This window comes from Pipistrellus kuhlii, unplaced genomic scaffold, assembly GCF_014108245.1.
Source record: "Pipistrellus kuhlii isolate mPipKuh1 unplaced genomic scaffold, mPipKuh1.p scaffold_m20_p_49, whole genome shotgun sequence".
Lineage (NCBI taxonomy): Eukaryota > Metazoa > Chordata > Mammalia > Chiroptera > Vespertilionidae > Pipistrellus > Pipistrellus kuhlii.
The window spans coordinates 1,546,815-1,563,405 of NW_023425550.1; the positions used below are offsets into that span (position 1 = coordinate 1,546,815).

The 16,591-nt window shown below is 38.3% G+C and overlaps 1 protein-coding gene across 1 annotated transcript in view; it reads right to left on the reverse strand.

The window, feature by feature from the left end:
* GABRA3 (gamma-aminobutyric acid type A receptor subunit alpha3) overlaps positions 1–16,591 on the reverse strand; it is a 206,284-nt gene that overhangs the window by 101,806 nt on the left and 87,887 nt on the right. The window contains exon 4 of the mRNA XM_036413166.2: positions 12,278–12,345. Within this exon, the coding sequence (XP_036269059.1) occupies positions 12,278–12,345 (68 nt within the window). The remainder of the gene's footprint in view (positions 1–12,277; positions 12,346–16,591) is intronic.

The window sequence follows — 16,591 nt, forward strand, 5'->3', positions numbered from 1 at the left end:
TGGGCTGAAGCAAGCCTCTATGGCTGCAAGGGCCAAGGCAAGCCACTGCAACTGTGAGGGGCGAGCCCCTTGCACAAATTTCATACATTGGGCCTCTAGTTTCACTATAATGGTCTCTAGGTTCATCAATGCTATTGCAAAAGGTAAGAAAATTCTCTATTTTACAGCAGCATGGTATTCCATGGTGTAAATGTATCACACAGCTTTTTTGTTTACTCATCTGCTAATGGGCACTTGGGCTGTTTTCAGATCTTAGCTAATGTAAATAATGTTGTTGTGAACATAGGGGTGCATATATTTTTCTGATTGCTGTTTCAGGATTCTTAAGATATATTCCCAGAATTGGAAGGCTGGGTCAAATGGGAGTTCCATTTTTTATTTTTTTGAGGAAATTCCATACTGTTTTCTAAAGTAGCTTCGCCAGTCTGCATTCCCAGCAGCAGTGCATGAGGGGTCCTTTTTCTCCACATTCTCACCAGCAACTGTTTGTAGATTTATAGATGATAGTCATTCTGATAAGTGTGAGGTGATACTTCATTGTCATTTTAATTTGCATCTTTCTGAAAATTAGTTACATTGAGCATGCTTTCATGTACCTGTTGGCTACCTATATGTCCTCATTGGAAAAGTGTCTATTCAAGTTCTTTGCCTGTTTTTAAATTGGATTGTTTGTCTTCCTTTTTTGAGTTGTATGATTTCTTTATATATTTTGGAAATTAACCCCTTATCAGGTGTATCATTGGTGAATATATTCTCTCATATTGTAGATTCCCTTTTCATTTTGGTGATAGTTTATTTTGCTGTGCAGAAGCTTTTTAGTTTGATATACTCCCATTTGTTTACTTTTTCCTTTGTTTCTTTGTCCTAGGAGATATGTCACTGAAAATTCTACTATGTGAAATGTCTGAGATTTTACTTAATTTTCTTTTTTAGTTAAACTTATTGGGGTGCCATCTATATATACATAAAAGCCTAAGCAGCCGGTCAACAGACCAGCTGACTGGCTGACCAGCCAGTAGCTATGATGCGCATTGACCACCAGGGGAAAGACACTCTGCCTGGTAGCTATGACATGCATTGACCACCAGAGGGCAGATGCTCAACACAGGAGCTGCTGAGCTGTGGTGACTTGGCAGCTGTGGTTCTCAGATGATGCACCAGGAAACAGATAGGAGGGAGCCTGATTCTGGCATGCATCATCCAAGAACTGCCCTCTCACAATCCTGGACCCCTCAGGGAATGTCGGAGATCAGTTTTGGCCTAATCCTTGCAGGTCAGGCCAAGGGACCCCACTGGTGCATGACTCTATACACTGAGCTTCTAGTTGGTTAATAAGATTTTATAAGTTTCAAGTGTTCATTTCTATGATACATGAACTGTATATTGCATTGTGTGCCCCCAACCAAAAGGAATACTACTTGCCCATAAGGAAAGCTGAAATTTTGACATTTGGGGCACTATGGATGGACCTTGATTATATTATGCTAAGCAAAATAAGTCTGAGTTCAGTTTTAACCATTCTTCCCTCTTCAGATTACCCAATCTGGCTTTTCTTTTCCTCTAGAATATCCAGCATATTCCTGCTTAAGGATTGGGGTATTATACTTTATCATCTAAACTGGAACACTTTTGATAGTGATAGGAGGTTTTATCAACAATTATACCAGGGCAACAGGTATAAATCAGGACTGTGCCAGGTAAAATGTTAGAAATATACTCCTACATAAAACCAAGATCCTGAAGGACTCAACCTCAACAAAAAGGTTAATTACATAAAATGAACTATACAAAATTAGTCTACAAAATGAAAATTCAGAAAGGAAACTTGTCTATCCAAGCATGAATTCTGAATGAAGAGAGGTTTAGAAGTATTTCTACCAAAATTTAGCAACCTTAGGCCTAATCATATATGAGATTGATGTTAAATGTATACTATCTGCCTGATTTGGGGTTTTTAAGCGGAAACATTAATATTAAATTGGTTTAAAGATGGGGTACCTCTAGATTGACTTGCAAAAACTAATATTATACAAAAACATTGTAGATGGACATGACTACAAATAAATGCTTGCTGAATATCAGCTTACAATCCACAACAACAAATGCCTAAGGAAATGGTCATGAGCAAGAGTCAGCTGATATAACATATAACGGAACCCTCTCCAATAACTTAATATAATAATAATCAAACATATTACAAAGGAACTATAATTAAGATGACACAGACATCAAAGGAGATATTGATAACATTAGAAAAAATCCAAACATTATTGGAGTAAGAGCAAGAAAAAACAGATTTTTAAAATGTTTATTTTAAGTAGATCTTCTATAAAAGAAAAAAATAATCTTGAAAATAGATGTTACATAGAAGGTTAGCTATCACTAAAGAGAGATTAGAAAATTAAAAAATACATGTGAAGAAAAATTGCTCAGAGTAAATTTCATACAGATAAACAAAAGAATATGTAACATGAAGTATAAAAGGGAAAGGTTCAGTTTCTATATATATAAAAGGCTAATGTGCTAAGTGTCTGACTATAACCAGTCACTATGATGCACAATGATCACCAGGGAGCAGATGCTCAACGCAGGAGCTGTTGAGCTACAGTTACCTGGCAGTAGCAGTTCTCAAGTGATGCACACAAAACTGGATAGGAGGGAGCCTAATTCCTCGCAGGGCACTGCAATTCCACCTTTGGCCATGGGTCATATTGTTGCTAGGACACTGTTGGCCCCGAATCTGGTTTATTGCACAGTTGTGTTTGCGTTCCACATCCTGAATGACAGCAACTTTGCAGAGTGCCCTCTCACAGGGGTACCTTAGGGAATGTTGGAAAGCTGGTTTTGACCCCATTCCTGACAGACCAGGCCAAGGGACCCCACCTACCGGAGGGATCTTACTCACTCCACAGATGCTAGGGAGTGATTGGGGTAGGTTGGCTCCAGGGTGTGCCCAGCTCATCTTGCCCAGTCCCACCCTATGAGACACCTTCTAATTAATTTCCTTTCAATGTGCATGAATCCGTGCACCAGATCACTAGTAATCTAATAAAATTCTAAAGTTAGAGAGAACATGAGGGAGAAACAATACTTAAAGTACTAATGAATGATAGCCTTTCAAAATTATTGAAATATATTAATCCTTAGCTTTAAGAACCATAATAAGTTGATAGCTTAATATAATAAAATAGGTCCAAACTAATATATAGTGAATTTGAAGAATACCAAAGAGGAGATCTTTAAAAAAACAAAATAGAAAAGGCTTATTACTTACAAAGGAATAATAATTTGAATGACTTCTTGAAATCAACAATAGGAGCCAAAAGATTTCTATAGCCAACTAGAGTATCTTTTAATATGAGATCAAAATAAAGATAATTTTATACAAAATTTTATTTTCTCATGTCTGGGTCACCCACACCATTCAGATCTCATTCAAAAGTTTCTATATCAGAGAAGCATTCTTTGACCATCCTATCATAAATAGAAATCCCCCTTCTCATTAACATGAATTATTTTTTCTTCATGCATTATTTTATCATATAGCACTAACAAAATGCATTTTTATTTGCTATTTCTTTCATTCCACTAGCCTGGAAGCTCAATGAGAGCAGACTTTGTTCTGTTTGCTGCTACATCCCTAGCACCTAAAACTCTACCTGGCATATAGTATGTGCTCTATAAATACTTTTGAATAAATAAATTAGTGAATGGATCCTCAGGAAAAGAACTACTAAAAGAAGTTGTTCATGTGATTGAAAATGAAATAACCAGAAAGAGAGAGATAGAAACATCAATGATGAGAGAATCATTGATTGGCTGCCTCCTGCACACCCCCCACTGTGGATCAAGCCAGCAACCTGTGCATGTGCCCTAGACTGGAATCGAACCTGGGACCTTGCAGTCTGTAGCCTGATAGTCTATCCACTGAGCCAAACCAGCTAGGGCCACCTTGTTAATTTTAAATTGCTTTAAATCAATATTTGATTAAAATTAAATTAATAGGTTATTTTTTGTTATTAATTTACTGTCATTTTAAATAAATTTTAGCAAATAGGCCACATGTTTGGAAAACAAAACAAAACACTAGTACTTTTGCCAAAATGAATAAATATTACATATCTATAAATCTACATATTTAAATCCAAGACATATCGCTCATAGACAATGAGTGATTAGCATATGATCACATGGTATTGAGTGCAATAATTGATTCTGTTGTCTCGTGGTGTGACTTTCTGCAGCAGTTTTAACACCTGATGTCAATGTTCTGATGTGTGATAAGTGACACTCCAGTCATGTGCATTTGTTTGCTCGTGGTGACTGGTGAATGCATATATCTACTAGACTTAGTCAGTATAAATTTAAAATTATAGTAATTCATATATAGAACTTTTCTGTGAAATTAAATTTTACATGCATATTTTTAAAATTTTTTAAAGCTTTATTTTGAAAATATATTTTATTGATTTTTTACAGAGAAGAAGGGAGAGAGACAGAGAGTCAGAAACATCAGTGAGTGAGCCAAAACCGGTTTGGCTCAGTGGATAGAGCGTCGGCCTGCGGACTGAAAGGTCCCGGGTTCAATTCTGGTCAAGGGCATGTACCTTGGTTGTGGGCACATCCCCAGTGAGGGGTGTGCAGGAGGCAGCTGATCGATGATTCTCTCTCACCGATGTTTCTAACTCTCTGTCCCTCTCTCTTCCTCTCTGTAAAGATTCAATAAAATATATATTAAAAAAAGAGGAACATCAGTGAGTGAAAAACATCGATCAGCTGCCTCCTGCACACCCCCTACTAGGGATGTGCCTGCAACCAAGGCACATGCCCTTGACCAGAATCAAACCTCGGACCCTTCAGTCCACAGGCTGGCGCTCTCTCCACTGAGCCAAACCGGTTTCGACTACATACATAATTTTAATTACATAAATACATCTACCTAAGTGAAAACAGGTAAGCTAGCTAATAGGTAAATTTTTAACATATGCATTTGGCAAACTTACTTTATTACATAATGGACTTTTGGCTTTAACGGACACACCTTTGCTCAAATTACTCACTTTTATCAAGGTTTTATTATAAAACACACAAAAGATTCCATATCTTATAAACCACCTTCTTTCATTGAGGCATTAAATTAGAAATTGAGAACAGCCCTAGATAGTTTCGCTCAGTGGATAGAGTTCAGCCCTTGGAGTGAAGGGTCCTGGATTCGATTCCAGTGAAGGGCACATACAGTGATTGCAGACTCCATCCCTGGCCCCCCGGTCAGGGTGGATGCGGGAAGCAACCAATTGATGGGTCTCTCTTACCTAGATCTTTCTCTCTGTCTCTCCCCATCCCTTCCACTTTCTCTAAAAATAAATGGAAAAATATATTTGGGTGAGGATTAACAAAAAACAAACAAACAAAAAAGAAATTAATAACAAAGTTTTATTTTTGAAAATTGAAAAATTCGCTAAAGTTTGTGTTTTTTAAAATATATATTTTATTGATTTTTTTACAGAGAGGGAGAGGGATAGAGAGCCAGAAACATCAATGAGAGAGAAACATAGATCAGCTGCCTCCTGCACACCCCCTACTGGGGATGTGCCCTCACCCAAGGTACATGCCCTTGATTAAAATCAAACCTGGGACCTTTCAGTCCGCAGGCCAACACTCTATCCTCTGAGCCAAACTGACCAGGGCAAAAAATCCACTAAAGTTTTTGAAAAACAAAGAAAAAATAAATATATTAGAAAATATTTGGAACTGAACAACAGTGGAAATGTTTGTGTATGAAATCTTATAGTGGAACTCTTCAAGTGGTACTGGTAGGGAAATTAACAGCCATAAAGAAGCCTAAAAGACATCCTTAAGAAAATGGAAAATTGCAAACTAATCTACTTTAAGAAACCAGAAGAACCACAGAGTACCCCAAAGAAAATATAATCCAGACAAAAGAAAACATCAGTGAAACCAAAAACAAAAAAACAATAAGGGCAATGAAAGAAAACAAAACTAGGCCGCTTTAACATTACTAAAAACATAGAAAACTTCTCATAACTTTAAGAAAAGAATATAAAATAGGAGAAAATAGTCTGGGGTAGTGGTAGGAATATAGATTAAATATGATTGGCCCAAAAAGATGAAAATTTTCGACGTTGAGCGTAAGGTACATGAGATTCTACTGAACTATTTTCTCTACTTTGGTGTCTCTCTATATGATATAATCACATCCAGCCTTTGATTATCTCTGGGGAGGGAGAGGAATGGAGTTAGTTTAAGATACACAGGGAACTTCCTGTGTATCTTTAGATTTAAAAAAAATAAATAAATATGGCCAATTTTTAAGAGTAAAAAAATTTGGATGATGAATATCTGTTCTTAAAAATATTCTTGACAAAGTAAAACCTATTGGGGAAAATCACATTGTGATTATTTGTTCCATAAGTATCTTGTAATCTTTGGCCAAAAGCAATCCGATTTTGACCTAACTATTCTCGAAATTCAATAGAAAGAAAGAAAGAAAGAAAGAAAGAAAGAAAGAAAGAAAGAAAGAAAGAAAGAAAGAAAGAAAGAAAGAAAGAAAGAAGGAAGGAAGGAAGGAGGAAGGAAGGAGGAAGGAAGGAAGGAAGGAAGGAAGGAAGGAAGGGAAGGAGGGAAGGAGGGAAGGAAGGAAGGAAGGAAGGAAGGAAGGAAGGAAGGAAGGAAGGAAGGAAGGAAGGAAGGAAGGAGGAAGGAAGGAAATTAATTCTTTCCTTGAAAATTGACCCATGTATGCTCTCAAGGATGAGTGCCTCCAATTTGACAAACAAATTCTGCTGCTCTGTGAGGCATTTAAATTCCATGTTCCAGATAATAAGCCTAAATCTGTCTCTTGGGAAAGACACAGTGAATTTCCTGAACCAGTCAGAGATGATGTGTAAGGACATGTGGCTCTTGGGGAGGAACAGTTGGCCTGGTGTTAAAGCTTGAATGTCTTCAACTCCTACACTGTGCAGTGTTTTAAAGCAGCCAATAGAAAGGACCTCGAGGTTGATTCCACATTAACAGGGTCTGAGGCCAAGGTACATGACAACTACATTACAGTAAATGCACTGTCATTGTCCCATATGCAGGCTACCCTCCCCTGTTTGTTTTGGCCTTCCAGACTTTCCTTGGCTATTTGCCTTCTATCATTTTCTATTTTAGAGATTCTTAATCCATATGCCTCTTTTAGTTGCATTTCGCCCTTGAAATTGTCTTATTAGCATTGTTTATGTGTCCTGCCTGTCTATTTTAAATAAAGTGGCCAGGAAATTCTTGGTCATGGATTCCTAGGCAAAATCCTATAGACATGGACCCTCTTTCTATATTGCATATGGGAATATGGTATCCTAGGAATAAGAGGAAACTGATATCCTAAGAGGCATTCAAAATAGACAAAGGCTCTCTTCTTCTGTACCCAAGATCACCAATAAGTGAAGATTTAAAGTGGACATAGCTACTTTTTCTAGTGCTAGAAAGGAAACAGGTGCAGTAATGTCAAACCCACCAGGAAAGAGGTCTCTATGCTACTTTCTTTTTAATTAACACCATATTTCCCTATACAGTCTTTGAATACTCTGATTAACTTTGCAAGATTTTCATAAGCAGTTGTCAGAACAAAATGTAAGTTACCTGAATATGTTACCAAGAGTCATGATTATAATGTCTTTTATTGGCTCTGACCCCCCCAATCCTCCATTTTATTTCTCTAATTAATTTGGACTGTTGGTTCTCTTATTACATCATCTACTTTCTTCATTACCTGGCTGTCAACCACATATCCTAAGAAGTTTATCTGACAAGTGGGAGCTGGGCACTTATTATCTACCAGGTATATAAGTAGAGAAAAGGGTGAGGTTGAAAATATCTAGAATTGGTATTTTAAGTTTCCCAGTTATTCTCTCTGACTCTACTAATATTACTACCCTTTGTCCTCTTTATTTTCTCACATTCAGAGAGATCATTATTGAATTTATAACTCAGAACCTTGGGCCCTGCACCTCTGGCATGTTTAAGGACCAGAGCAAAGCCTGAAGCTTTAGGAGGAGAGCTAGGATACAAACTTTGTCAGAAGCTGGTTTAGGCCAGGATACATATGCATTGTGAATTTATTACCATACTAACTTCTATTACCTTAATTGCGTGTGTATGTTGTAAGAACACTTAAGATCTATTCTCATCAACTATCATTTGTCAACGTTCTATTTTCCTTTTTAGTCACTGACCATATGCATAGCATGCCATCTTTAAGCCAGTATCCCAGTTTCTCTGCATTCAAATTCAAATGTTATTGGGATACCAGGGAAATTTTCCACTTGACAAGAGCCATTATTCATTGGCAAGGAATAAACAGACACAATTTGAGAGAGAAGTGACAATGAAACTGCATTTTTACTAAACTGTTTTCAGTCTCCTCTCATTGTTACTGCCACCATCTTTTCGTACATTGAAAAAATGGTCTAAACTCTCCTAAAAATAGAACATCAGAGAAGTTTGCATGGCCTGTTTGTTCAAATTAGGATTGTATCCCTTATTCTGTTTCTCTTCTGGGAGACCATTGACACAAAATTGGTATTGCTACTTAGGAGCTAGGTATGCTGTGGCCATCAAGCTCCAATTACTGCAAATAGTTAACACAAGCCTTTCATTTGAGATGCCTATTAAATCCCCAATAATAACCAATTTACAACTTATATCTTATGCTCTGCATTAAGTTTCTTTCTTTCTCTGACTTTCCCCTTAGAAAAATCTACAACTGTTCAGCTTCAATCTCTGCCCAATCCCCTATTGTCACAGCTCCTTATTTTTATGAGTGGAGAAGCCACCAAAACATTGATGAACAAGCCTAAAGCTTGGAGCCATTGATCAGAAATTCATTAGTCTTGCTATTTAACAGTGTCTCTTGAAGAAAGTTACTTCCTGTCCTTATCTGCAGGGTTTACTACTAATACTTCATTTAATCTCAGCAATCACAGAGTACCTGTGTCAATTCCTGTGCTAGGTGCTGGAGATATAGAAATGTACCTGACTTGTTTTCTCCCTTTGAAGAACTTTTAGTCAAATGGAGGAACACAGTTATAATTTTATCCTCAAATTTAATTTTTCCCATCTCATTCATTTTTGTATTTAATAAACAGTTGAAAGTCTACCAAATGTCAAACACCGAATTAGGCTTTGGTGGTACTGATATTAACAAAACAGACATGTAGCTTTCTATCAAACACAAGATCTATGTCTTTGGAGATCAGTGTTTGACCAGGGAGTGAAATGGCTATAAAGGATTATGGGTGGTGCTGGTTCAATGATTAAAATGGCACCATGATTCCCTCACTTTGTGAATAAAAGTCTGTCTCTATTTCTTTAAAAAGCATTCTAGACCAGCCGAAGCCGGTTTGGCTCAGTGATAGAGCATCGGTCTGCGGACTGAAAGGTCCCGGGTTCGATTCAGGTCAAGGGCATGTACCTTGTTTGCGGGCACATCCCCGGTGGGGGATATGCAAGAGGCAGCTGGTCGCCAAAACCGGTTTGGCTCAGTGGAAGAGCGTCAGTCTGCGGACTGACAGGTTCGATTCCGGTCAAGGGCATGTACATTGGTTGCGGGCACATCCCCAGTAAGGGGTGTGTAGGAGGCAGCTGGTCGATGATTCTCTCTCATTGATGTTTCTAACTGTCTATCCCTCTCCCTTCCTCTTTGTAAAAAATCAATAAAATAATAATAAAAAAAAGAGGCAGCTGGTCGATGTTACTCTGTCATCAACGTTTCTAGCTCTCTATCTCTCTCCCTTCATCTCTGTAAAAAATCAATAAAATATATTTTTTTAAAAAAGCATACTAGACCAAATGAGTCAAGAACCCAGCCAACTATAATAACTTTTAATCTATTTTTCCATGTTATCTGTGGTCTCAGGGGAGCCTGGGTTCATGCTTCAACTAGCTGCTAAGCCTAATGCTTCACCAAAAGTCATCCCTGACTATGGGTCAATTCCCCAGTCTACCAAGTAGCACATGAATAAATTTTCAATGAAGAATTTTTTAAAAACACCAAAAACGTGTTTCCCAACCAGGGTGTTGATAGCTATTCTGCCTTGTGATAGAATGGAAGTGCAGCTAAAAATAACCTGAAGTTTATTTGACCAAAGTCTTCCCTCCCTATTAAGAGCCATTTTTCTACTTAATCACGAGGAAGAAAAACCAACAAGCAAGTGGAACATGAAACTACAAAAGAGATAGAAAGTCTGGATTATTTGAAATGCCTTCAGGGTTGGCTTGCTTGGGTTGGGATGGAGCAAAGATAGAAGCTGGTTTGGGCAGGGATTGTTTGTGTGTTTGTAGTACTCCTAGATTTAGGAATCTATTTGCACATGTGTGTCTATGGAGTGCTTAGGATAACATGTGGGTTGTTTGTATTCTGTGTGTATTTTCTTACATGCATATACATTTTTTCTGAATGTATTTGTGAATGTTGGTGCTTGAATGAGAGTGAGTGTGTGTGTGTATGTGTGTGTGTGTGTATGTATGTGTGTCTCTGTGTGTGTTCAGTTGCTTTCTTATGAAAATCTTAATTATTAACTAATACCCACCAATAGAAAGAGAGAGCTGCATATCTTTGGTTAATCTGGTTATCCTCAATGGCTTATAAGCTCTCTCCGAATATAGAAATTCCCAGAACCCCTTAATGGAGATTTTAACTTTTTAAGGGGTACTTGTTGAATTAACAAGTGGCAACAGTTTTAATGCACACCTAGATCTGAATCTGTGGGGCATAGTAGTCAACAGGTTGAAAAGGGGCAAGATAGACATACAGGGATTCCTGCTGACCCTATGAAAGACCCATTTCCTATGCCCTCCATGTCAAACATTCCCCTCACTGAGCTCTCCCTGTGTGCCAAGCACTCTATTAAAAGCCAGAGAAACCATAAAGGCTTGGTGCTTGCCCTTAAGGAGTTTACAGGGAGTTTATATGTCCATGCATAGTATTCCACATCAGAAATACAAAGTTTAGGCCTCTACTATCTCCCTACCTTCCCTCATAACCACTCATGACTCCCTATCCTGAGAACTAACCTGTTTCTCCAACTGACTCCTAGAACTGTGTGATTGAAGGGATAGTCCTGTGAAGCCAACATGCCTAAACCAATTCTGATCCGCCAGCATTTTGCCTCTTATATTCCATCCTGTAGAGAGTGCCAGATCAATCATTCTAAAACAAAGCATATTTTTACTGCCCTACTCAATGGTTCTATATTACCTACAGGAAAAACTCTATTATGTCCCTATCCACTGTTTATGTTTACCCAACAGGTCTAAAGAAGCCCTGTCCCTTGCTAAGTAGTAGTCTCACTGAAGATAGTGATACAGAGAAAAATGAGTAATAAACATGGACATTTCATATTTTTAAATATATTTCTTCTGATTTAAAAATTGTTATTTTCAACACAAAGTCACTCATTCAACAAAAATTTACTGAGCATCTAATAACTGCCAGGTATACTGAGCAGATAATAGCTTTTCTGTTTACTGACATAATAATTATTCAATCAATATCTGATACTTAGTAGGCATTAATCAGATAGTCCATTAGGATGGGGTCTTCTGTCTCAACTCTCCTGTGCAGTCTTTGCTTTGGCAGCAATGGAGAACAATAGGAGAAGGGAAAGTTCTTGCAAATGATTTAGGAGTCATCCCCTTTCTAGCTCTACTATGCTCTGCCCTGTTCCTTAAATATGCTCCAAAGCTCTCTAACTGCTCACATCTATAGAAGGATTAGTTTCCAGAAGTAGTTTAGACTCTTACTCCAGACACTCTGCATCACCCTGGCCAAGCCAAGTCCCTGGGCCTGTTTGCAAGGAACAGACTTCTTTGATAATATCACCGGTGAAAGTCCACACCACAATGCTCTCTTCACATGACTTATCAGTACTAATCCTGTGTGATAATGGCAAAATGTGAAGGGAGAGGAGAGGGAAGTTTAATTGTGGATAGGAAGCCAGATTGATTTTGAAAGATGTGTTGTGGAAAGAAGAGAAGGATACTCCTGTTAAGGATGTATGTTTTTATGTAAATATGTGGGGAGAGCATGGCAAGAGATGGATTCAGCAAAATGTAGGATGGTGAGGGTAGGGAATTCATCTGAGATAAGGCTTCTCCATAGGACATAGCTAAAAGGCTCTGCCATAGGGGAAACACACACACACACACACACACACACACATTTTATTTGATCTGTTGTATCATTTTTCACTCTTACTTTACCAGGAACTAAACTTACCATGTCAGTATCTGACACAGGGCCAAAACTGGTCACGTAGATATCAGTCTTCACTTCAGTCACCGCATCTGGGCCAAAGAAAATAGAAAAGCAGAGTGTCAGGAAAACCTGTGGCCTTAGCTCTGAGAGAGACCAGTGCAAAACTCTGAATGATCACCAGCTTGCTACATTTGAGAAAGGTTATTTGGCACAGTTAGTGGGAAACCCCTTTAAAAAAATCTTCTTACTTATACGATTTCTTCATGGAGAACATGCTAGGTACAGGTGCAAAGTCCATTCTATTAGGTGTCATTGAGAATGACAGCAGAATCCCAAAGCTTAGTGAGAGTCCTTAGAGATCTCTGGAGTCACCTGTGTGGACATTCACACTGGGAATATCCTTAACTGTGGTAGGCTACAAATATCCCAATATCCAACTCTCTTCTACTTCCAGAAATATAAGATGAATGCACTTCCACTCCCTGCCTGCTTAAAGTAGAGAGGGGTCATGGGACTGGTTTTGATTATGTGAGGAAGTAATATGTGTCCCTTCCTGGGTAGAACAATTATGGTCCCATACAAGCCCCTCCCTGCCATGGTCATCATGGGAACATATGTTGATGTGGAGCTACCATAAGATTGATATAGTCTGGAATGATGAGCCAACACATGGAGGACAACTGCCCTGAAGAGTCACCAATGGACACAATATTGTGGTGAAGGTTTGGGGAGGAGGTAGGTGCGGGGAAGAGTGAGTGGGTCCTGGGGGGGAAGGGGACATCTGTAATATTTTCAAAAATAAAGGTAAATTAGCAAAAGAGTCTAGATCTACAATAGACTTTGCATGAGTGAGAAACTTTTGTTAAGTTGAATGACAAATATTTGGAGATGACTGACATTACCTCATACACTCTCTTTGCATTTATTTTTCTTTCTTATACCTATCATCTTTCTAGTCTGCCTTCCTACCTAATCCAAGAATCTCTGAAGGGCAGTTTCCCTGTTTTGTTTTGTTTTTATCTCTGCATCTTCAATAAACAGAAAAGGAACCTATTACTCAGATAGTGATGACTGAATAATTTGGTATGAATGGATGAATTCATTACATATTTGCCAAGTTGGAAAATGAGACCCAAAAAAGTAATTATTACACAATTAAGTTTCTCTTTTCTTGCTTTTGTCAGCCCTGTCTATCCCTTTGCAGCCCAGACTAGAACATCCGCTCCAGGATACCTCAAACAGAGCATAAGGCTGCTTAGTCCAGCCTAACAAAATCCATTTTAAACTATCAAACATCCCATCATTACAGTAAATTCAAACAAAGTCCCACTCCAGCCCAGCACAGCTGACCCCAGTAGAGCATACCAGTAACATAGCTAACACAAACAAAGTCCACACAAGACTCAATGTATGTATATAATGAAACTGGCTAAGGTAGTCTATGGCACTATTTCTTTTCCCTCATGGAAAAGGGAACACACCTACTACATGTGTAGCATATTCTCTCTATTCATCCAATCCTGGGTTCTGGTCTACATGTACTTTAGATCTGCTTGACTTCCCACTTTCCAGAACCATCCCTTAGGCTTAATACTCTGTTCCCCTACTCATACTGAGTATGCTCAAGGCCGCTGCATGTATCCACAAACATTTCATTTCCAGAAGAGATTGTGCGTATCATTTAATAATAATAAACACTCTAATCAATTTACTAAAACACACAATTTACTCCCAAGCTTAATCATTAAATGACAAGTCTCTGAAACAATAGGTGTGCTTTAAATAGGCTCTCATCTAGGGCACAGGCATCCTTTGAAGCCATTTCTGTGCTTGAAGTAGAGACAACACTTCAGAACCCAGAACATGTACCCTAAAGACCTATCCCTTCAGATACAATGCCAGGTTCATTGGCTGGAGAAGCATTGCTCTTTCTCCTAGTACAGAAAACAAAATTCATTAATTAATGGGAGATTCAAATATAATTCAAACAATTATATTTGAGTCCAGTATGCCAGGCAGGACATAGGTAGACACAGAACAACTTTCTAAACCAATATAATTGCAAAATTGCAAGATAGTTATGCAGCCTAAAAACAGGGGACCCAGACTACAGAGAGAAGGAGGAGGAGGAGGAGGAGGAGGAGGAGGAGGAGGAGGAGGAGGAGGAGGAGGAGGAAGAGGGAGAATGGTGGCAAAGTCAAGTGGCAGAAGACTGCTCTAGTTAATGAGATAGTAGAATCGTAGAATCACTGGTGATAGAAAGGGAAGTTGCTAAAATAAGAGTCTTGGGCTGGAATGGGAAGGCTTGCATTCTAGATCTTTGAAACCTAACTTGCTAAATACTTTACCAAGACTGTTTCCTTTTGGCTGCTCTCTTGTACAACAAGGGTTTGGGACCAATCAAATTCTGAATTTTCACTCAGAACAGAGGAACTCTACTAGGAACTCACTGACTGTAGCATCAAGCAAAAAGTATCTGACTAAAGGTACCAGATGGTAACAGAAGGCATGCTTTCTTTGCTGCCTATAGAAGTTGGGAGGTTTTGTGCAAATCTGACGCTCCTCTTCTTTCAATTGCTTGTGTTCACTTAACCCATCAATTGCTAAGAAATAAACAGTGTGGGGAAAGGCTAATTTCCCAAATTAGGGCCTAGCCAGGCTGAAGAATTTTCACTGGCTTTACTGCAGGGAAAGTTGGGAAATTTGGTATTGTACATTGGGCACATAGTTCTTTCTTCTCCGTTTCTATCCCAATTGGTAAGAATATGGCAAATAAAAATAATTAGGAGAATTGTGTAAAATAAAAGGAAGAGAGAGAAAAATGAGTGGAAAGAAACGAATAGAAAAGAGGTCATTAGAAGATGATTGAAGGAAAATGGAAAGATGAATAGGAAGAAGTAGAACAATAGGACAGTGGAAAAGAAAGAGACTGATAAAAGGAAGTAAAAGTAACTACACAGAAAGTTATAGGGCAAGAGATAGCCAGAACTAAGAGTGGAAGAGAGAAAGAGAAAGCAAGAGAGAAGATGCTAAGAGAAAGAGAGGTAATGCTCTTTTCATCAAAGTAGCCAGAAATTTCTCATGTAGAGGGATGTGGGGACAGGGATTGTTGCTTATGCCCTGGCAGCTCAAGTGAGGGAGGGTTGTGAATTTATGTTATCATCCTTAGATCTCTGGCCCTCTACTCAATGGCCAGGCAAACACAGTACTTGACAGTACTCCAGTGTTTCACACAGGGACCACCAAGACCCAATGGCTAAATCCCATTTACAGACTAGAAAATCCAGCTGCCTTGAATCAGGATATAACAACACTCAGGGAAGTGTCCTGCAGAAGTATGGAACAATGGTTAAAAGCATGACTAACTGGGTTTGAGTTCAGATTCTGCCATTTACTCTTCATGTGCCTTTTGTCTCTGTATCCTTTTTTTTTTTCATGTGAAAAATTGGAATAATGATACCACTTACCTCAGAATTGTTCAGAGGATTTAAAGAGATATTAAAAAGGGGACATCTGTAATACTTTCAATGATAAAGAAAAATAATAGAGATGGCATTTAGGCCAGTAGTTAGAACAGATCCTGTGTTTAATATACATTAACTGCTGCTGCTGCTTAATACTATTTCAGAGGTGATAATAAAGCCAGGTGAACAGAACTTACCCAGAAGTTTAAGATCTTGGGTCCCAGACATAGAAGACAACATCTACCCACCACTACAGCTCCTATGTGTGAGAGAATTACTGGGAATTTACCATTTCATTTGAATAAATAAAAAGATGAGTGAATTAGACTAAACCTGATAATGGCTCTAACTTATACTATAGCTCCTGCCCACAGTCTTAGGAGAGACAAATGTGAAACATAAATTAGTGGGCAGATAAGAGGAATTTCCACTGCTTTTTAAACAAGTGTTTTCAGATGCTCCTTGGCTTTTTCTTAATGTGCTTTGGTGACCCAGTTTCCTTCCAATGTTACCCTCTGAAACCAAAAGTAGATAGAATTATCTTTTTTTTTTTCTCGTAAATTTACTGTGGCATTGAGTCTCCCATCAATGGTAAACTCATCAACCAGTCTCTGTGCCATTTCTGTTTGTTTTTTATCTAAAAGAATAATGATAAGCCAATAAGTGATCACTATGTTTATATTAAATATATTGCTCATATCAAATAGTTCCCCCAAGAAACTGTGGATTTTCTCTTTTGAGCAGAAACCAGAGTGGTTGTCCCAATTATAGTGCTCTACCCCAGCATATACATAAACACTGGCTTTTGGACCCACACAACAGGTCTGCTTCTTGCTGAGGTTTAAAAACCTTCGGAATTCAAAAGAAAGTG